This window comes from Tachysurus vachellii, chromosome 13 (genome assembly GCF_030014155.1).
Source record: "Tachysurus vachellii isolate PV-2020 chromosome 13, HZAU_Pvac_v1, whole genome shotgun sequence".
In the NCBI taxonomy this organism is placed as follows: Eukaryota; Metazoa; Chordata; class Actinopteri; order Siluriformes; family Bagridae; genus Tachysurus; species Tachysurus vachellii.
In genome coordinates, this window is record NC_083472.1 from 5502914 (window position 1) to 5510000 (window position 7087).

Genomic DNA, 7087 nt, shown 5'->3' on the forward strand with positions numbered 1-7087 from the left:
CCCGTGCCTTCCGATCAACAACCCAGAGCCTTAACCACTTGATCCAGAGCTGCCATTTTTAAGTAGCTATGTTTTAACTTGTGCTTAAACTGTGCTTTCCTAGTGGTGCAAAGTCAAGATCAGTCATTGACTTGGTGACGTTTTTTGCTCAAACCGCTAATCAGAAGAGGGTAAGAACTGCGGCTACACGGTCAAATCAAGAAGCTTTTATTGTCGTTTCACACGTGTGCATGTGGTGGTACAAAGTGAAATGAAACGCCATTTCTCCAGGACCGTGGTGCTACATACAGTAAAGCTACGTAAAACAACACAGAGCTAAGCACTTAAGTACTTCAGCCCCTTCCTGAGAATTTATAGGCTTGTTTATTTACTATAGTGTATATAAATACCTTAAATTAACTACCTAGCTCACTATGCATCATTACATTACATTAGCTACCCATCGTTCAGGTTTTAGATAGACAGACAGCTAAAAGGTAGGACTTGGTTGGGTAACACACTACCTCTGAATGATTTCACTGATTATCCTTGTACACTTTATCGGGTAAAACAGCTGAATTAACAAGATCATATGGAACCCTTATATACACATAGTATGTGATAAGATCCCAATCTTGCCCAGAAAATAAAAGATTACATTAACAGTGTTGATGCTGAACAATTTCAAATGATGAGACAAAGTGTGGTTTGTCTGGTCTGAACCGAATGTGTCTGTGTGATGAGATGTGGATTATAGAAGAACTTTGGCAGATTGAAAGAGCCATCTACATGCAAAAAACACACACACACACACACACACACACACAGGAGTGTGATTCTTTCATAATTTGCATTAAAGTAAATAAGAGCATCCTCCATGCCTGAGGATTGAACTCCTCCCCTAACACCATCTAACCTTACAACTTAATCCTCATTAACCTCCACCGCCTCAGAAAAGCTGCTCTAAACAGAAAAATATGATGACGTTCTATAGCTCGGTCACCTGCAGCTTCATCTACGACTGAACAACGGCGCTCCAGCTCTACACAATGGAGCAAAGTGTGACCTTTGACGAGGCGTGTCAGGAAAACAAACTCAGAGATGTTGACATCTGACTCTTCTCTCTCCGGAGAGCTCGTTTGCTTTCCGCTAACGAGCACCGACGGGAGCTTAAACCATGGGAAACCCAACGCTTCTCGATCCTAATCTGCTGTCCCTGTGCGCTGCTTAGTTTAGTGTTTTTCCTGTTTTAACACACCCAAAAAAGGTGTGTTAACCTCACGGAAGACGTGTTGATGAACTGACGACAAGAGTCGGGCGTGTTAGAGCAAGAACACGGTAATACAGTGCAGTGCAACAGAACAGAAGAAGAAGATTAAGCAAAGGATAAGAGAATCTATCCCTAGCCCCCTTACTTCCGTAATCAAGTCAGTGTTTCCAAAACCTTCAGTCTTCATCGGTACATTTTTTCTTGCTCCAGCACGCCAGAGTCGGTTTAGCAGGCGTGTTAAAGCGAGGAAATCACTGATTAGTGTTTTCTCTGCTTTGGCACGTTCCTTTTGACCTCACAAAGAGCTCCATATGGAAACACCGAGCTCAATCAAATATAACAGAAGGAAAGACTGAGTGACGTGAAAGGATAAACAGAAAGCACAACTTTCCATTGTTCTCGGTCATCGAGCCAAAAAATAAATAAATAAATAAATAAATAAAAATCACTTGATCTACCGCTAGAGCTTCGATAACACGAGTTCTTTGTCACGCAACTTTTCTAAGGAAAACAAGCTTTGAAGAATTTCACTAGGATTAAAAGGTTTCCCAAAAAATTCCACTTCATTTATTCCTCATTTGTCTTCAATATCCATTTTATCCTAATGGTCGCTGTGGATCTGGCAGAACACTTTCCCCAGGAAGACTGGGAATAAGATGAGTAGATCCAAGATTTTCCAAACTGACCACAAATTATTCCTTAAAATGACTCAACATGGTTCACAGCTCTTCAGGAAACACTTTTATTTTCATCTCTCTAATGACAGATGAAGTAATAGATATCTAAACAGTGCCAAAGTGTAGCATGGATAAAAAGTATACAGAAAATGTACGCTAATCTACAGTCTTCTCCAGAGGACACTGTTAGCTTAGATCATCAATTCGTGACGATTGAGCGACACTCGACTTAAGTTACTAGGACCGATTTTGTTCGATATGCACGTGAGCACCTGTAGGGTTTAGAAACGTGTAGTAAATAACATGACTAGTATAAACAGCATGCTTTCATTTATACCCAGAAAAGAAAAAAGGAAAAAAGTGAGAGACTGACACAGAAAAAAAGCGCAATGACTGAATCATTTCTCTCATACAGTATGTGGCATGCAGGAGCCCTGTTAAAGCAGGCCTAACACCAAAATGTGGATTCGAACAGTAAGCTATGTTCATCCACTTAAGTCCCACATGACTGTATGACTGGTACAGTCACGTTGCCCAATCCTGCATCTTTACCCCGGCTGTTAACACACCTGACTCAAATCTTAAGCCATTCATGAGGTTAGGAGCAGGAAAAACACTTCAAGTGTGTAAGTGCAAGGAGACTCAAGAAACACTGCTTAGGCTCATGACAATATACACAGGCTGTAGTCCTTCTTCCCTTGTATTTATGTTTTTTTGCCTGACTCATGCTCTGCCCGCTTTAATACTGCCTTGACAAGTTGAAGGTACGTCCCGTTAGTAATTTAGAAACAACCTGAATCAGAGTTTCCCGAAAGAAACGATAGCATCAGAGTTTGACTGCAAATCCGCTCGCATAAGTACGCGTTTTAGGGCAAATTCCACTGGAAAATGTTAGAAGATACTTCAAAATCAGCAAAAATAAAGTGTAAAAGAAATAATCAATGTGATCGAAGTAGAACGGTCATTAAAATTCGTTTGCATGGTACACAATATGCATCGCAATATTAAGTGTCTGATAAGAAAGCTGCGTTCTTCATTCTTTCCTCCGCAGTAACTGATTTATCCTGATGGAGCTGGAGTCTATCCCAGGGAATGCTGTTGTTGGTCATAAGCCGGGAAACACCCCAGATGGGACTCCCGCCAGTCCCTCACAGGGCACCATGCATGTATACAAGATCACACACACACACACACACACACACACATACACAGAGTGGCAATTTAATGTAACCAAATCCACATCCATGCACATTTGTGGGAAATGGTGAGAAACCTTGATCAAACTGATCTTAATATCCAAATAAATGACTTATTTGTGTTTGGATTATGAACGCAGTTATCGCATCACTGCTAATACTCCTAATAAACTTAATATGCAAGTTATCTGGGTCAGATTGAGCAGAAGGAATGCTATATTGTGATGTAAATCGGTTAACCCGTTTTAAAGCACTTCATTAAAAAAGAAGGAAAATATGAGCACAAAGCACTGGTGCTGTTGGGCCCTTGAGCAAGGCCCCTGAGTCTCTCTGTTCTAGAGGAGCCTTATGTCTGACCCTGGGCTCTGACCCAAAGTCCTAACAAGCTACAACATACAAAGGAAAGAATTTCACTGTGTTGTCAGATAAACCCCTTAATTTGAACACCACTCCGATTTGACCTGATCAGTGAGCTGGTGTTGTATCCAGGTGTTTGTAGAGAAGATAAAGGGACGAAGACACACATCTGTGAATCCTGCGTTTGACAGCCATGTTGATGATGGTGATTGTAATGACAATGATGATGATGATGATGTTGCATATTGCTTACCGCTGTGTGTGCTGAACCAGCGGGGAGCGATGTGTAGAGGCAGCGTGTCCGCCAGTGATCCCCGCGAGCCCAGATACAGCACCCCGTCCGTGTGCCGCCCGTCACCGCCTGTTTCGCGGTATCCGTGAGCGCGCACCGAGTCCGAGCCGGAGCCGGAACCCTGTCCTGCCGCGGCCCGGTCCGGCTCAGTGGCTCTGGGCGGGGCGGCCTGATTGGCAGCGGTGGTGGTGGTTGTGGTGTAAAAACCGAAGGGCACGGCGCCGTTATGCTCCATGCCCATACCTGCCACGGAGCTCACCGAGCGGCTACGGAGCCCCATCGTCCCCGCCGTCCGGAAGTGACCAAAGTGGGCCGTTGGCGGCACCGCGCTGTCGTCTGTAGACACACCGGGAAACGGGGGCCGCGGCCGGGCCGCCGTGCTCTGCTTACCCCCCATGTGAAAAAGACGGGGGTGGGGACCGGGGGTGGGGATGTGGCGGAAATAAAAGGGCTCGAGTCGCCCCTCGAATGAGGGGGATTTTTCTCCCGAGCTTCCTCAATCAGCAAACGACAAAACAATCAGTCTGAAGAAAAAAAAATCCGGGTTGTCAAGTGTGACTGAAGCAGCTGTGTGTCCGGGAGACGCGGTCGGATCATGGAGTCGGATCACGGAGTCGGATCATGGAGTCATAGAGAAAGAGCAGATAAAATAAATACGGCAGGCAGTTTAGATGTAGCGGAGCAGCAACACCGACGCACGCCCAAGTCTAGTGACTGACAGGACAGGATGTGCAAAATCACCACACAAACGATGACAAGGCTCACAGGACAGGAGATCCACAGGACAGGAGATCTACAGGAGATCTACAGGAGATCCACAGGACAGAAGATCCAAAGGCGATCCACAGGACAGAAGATCCAAAGGAGATCCACAGGACAGGAGATCCACAGGACGGATCCAGTGGATCCACAGGAGAGATCCACAGGACAGGACGGAGATCCACAGCACACTTGAGAACGCAGTCTTCTCCCTTTGCGCTCATTTCAAGTCCAATAATCTCGGAACATTACGCCATGACATGTGGCAGCGCATGTTACTCGACGTGCGCCTGAATGAGTGAGAAAGTGTGTGTGTGTGTGTGTGTGTGTGTGTGTGTGTGTCTGGCGGCGGTGATGTCCAGGTGCGCTGCGCTTCACAAGCTCTCCGCCGTGGCGCCGCTGTTGCTGGTAGACAATGGGAGTCTGTTACTGCGCATGCGCAGATTTACCAACCGCCAGATTGGACAGATGCTTTATTGAGCATGCGCGGATTTGGCAGCGTGGTTAAAATTGGTCCTTTTAGTTTAGTGTACATGTGCAAATACATCTGCACAGAAGAATTTCAGGTTACTGATGGTTTCTTCCCACTGTCCAAATACATGCAGGTCAGGGGCGGGTGTAGGATTTCACCTTTAGGGGTTTTAGACCTCAGTGAGAATTTAAATCAAGAAGAGTTTTATATTATATATTATATGACTACATAGTAAGCCAAAAGTTATGGTATTATTTAAAATGGCAAAAGTGGACACCAAAATTTTATGCATGATGTAATGATGCCAGAATCAGATCAGTTCATGTGTGTGCATTCTCTACAAACAGTGTGTCTAATGAATGCAGTCATTAATAAAATAAATATTCACAAGATAAAGACCAGATCAATAAATGTTATTTTTATTTAGTATTGAATGGTTTGTTTGCATTAATATTTTTGTTTGTGTGGTAATAAGAATAGTGAAATTTCACTGCTTTTGGTTGCCGTCTTTGCGGCTTTCCGCCAATTAACGTTATGCATCCAGCTCTGACTGCGCGTGCACGCTGCGCGTGCCTGTGCTTCTCTGTGATACTACAACGCACGCGCGTAAAAGCAAAGTAAAACAAATCGCTCTTGGATCAAACTGATAAATCATTTTCTTTACCATCGACGACATGTCCTGGATTTTAACGTAATTTTTATTGTGTATTTATGAAAGTAAAAATGATACTTTTAGTTTTAGGGTGGCTGAGATCACAGACAGGGGGGCTGGAGCCACCCTAAAAAAGGTCTAGAACTGCCCCTGATGCAGGTACAAATATACAAAAGACCAAAAGAGATGTAGCTCGCTGTAAATACAGAAACTCAAACAATTGTCTGATACTGAATTAGTGATATTGAATTGATGACTGAATAAACAGTCTTTATTCCTGCTGTTTAGTAGAATGGAGCTTGGATTAACATAAGAGAATATAGATGAGTGGAAAAACAGAGAAAAGGGAACCAGAAGTCGTGTTAGTGTCTTTTTATTCCAGCAAGCTGATGTTCTACGGTTACAATGATCACGTTCCAACAAATAAGTTGTCTTATGGTCTGTCAACAGGAGCTGTTGATGCTGTTCTACACTGCAGTCATTGAATCTGTCCTTTGCACATCCATCACCATCACTGCTCCATGGTTTGGAGCAGCAACAAAACAGGACAGGAACAGACTGCAAGGCACAGTAAAAACAGCAGAAAAAATAAATTGGTGCTCCCCTGCCCACTCCCCAGGACTTGTACCATACAAGAACCAGAAACCGGGCAGGAAAAATCACTGCTGACCCTTCACACCCTGGACACAACCTCTTACAGCTCCTCCCTTCTGGCAGGCGATGCAGAGCTTTGTTTACCAAAACTGCCAGATACAGGAACAGTTTCTTTCCCCAGGCAATCACCCTGATTAACAACTGACCATAATTATATTCTCTGCTTCATATCTATAAGTACTGCATTATCAGAACTGTCAGTCATCACATCATCCGTATACGTTACACACTACTGCTGCTGTATATTTTACAAAAAGCATAATATTACACAATACTGTTATTTACACTACCATGCACTTCTCATACTTTAGGTACATAACTGATCAGTCATATATTCTGTCTATATTGTCTCACATCGTCTGTATTGTCTTGTCTGGTATAGTATAGTGTTATTTATGTCTGTACTTTTGAGTCACAAACAGTGTGTGTGTCAACACTCTTGGCCAATAAACATGATTCTGAATACCAAAGTGTGTACAACATTTTGCATATATAACATGCACTCCTGTAAGTGACGGTGCAAAGGAAGGACATCAACATACAAATAAATGATTCAAACCTAAATAACACAATTCTTTCCTTGCTTCTTTGATTCAGCTATACACAATACTACCACGAGTATGTGGACACCAGACCAACCTCCACACTTCTTTCTGGGAAGGCTTTTCACTAGATTCTACAAGTATAGTGTGGTTGTAGTGATTTAACTAAAACAGCAATGGTGAGGTCAGGCACTGATGTTGACTTGTGCAAGGAGGTACGGGGTGCAGTTGGTTTTC

At 43.5% G+C, this 7087-nt stretch overlaps 1 protein-coding gene across 1 annotated transcript in view; it reads right to left on the minus strand.

The window, feature by feature from the left end:
- znrf1 (zinc and ring finger 1) overlaps nucleotides 1-4933 on the minus strand; it is a 46587-nt gene extending 41654 nt beyond the window's left edge. Inside the window, exon 1 of the mRNA XM_060885614.1 lies at nucleotides 3733-4933. Within this exon, the coding sequence (XP_060741597.1) occupies nucleotides 3733-4168 (436 nt within the window). The 5' untranslated portion in view covers nucleotides 4169-4933. The remainder of the gene's footprint in view (nucleotides 1-3732) is intronic.
- Between the last annotated feature and the right edge of the window lie 2154 nt (nucleotides 4934-7087).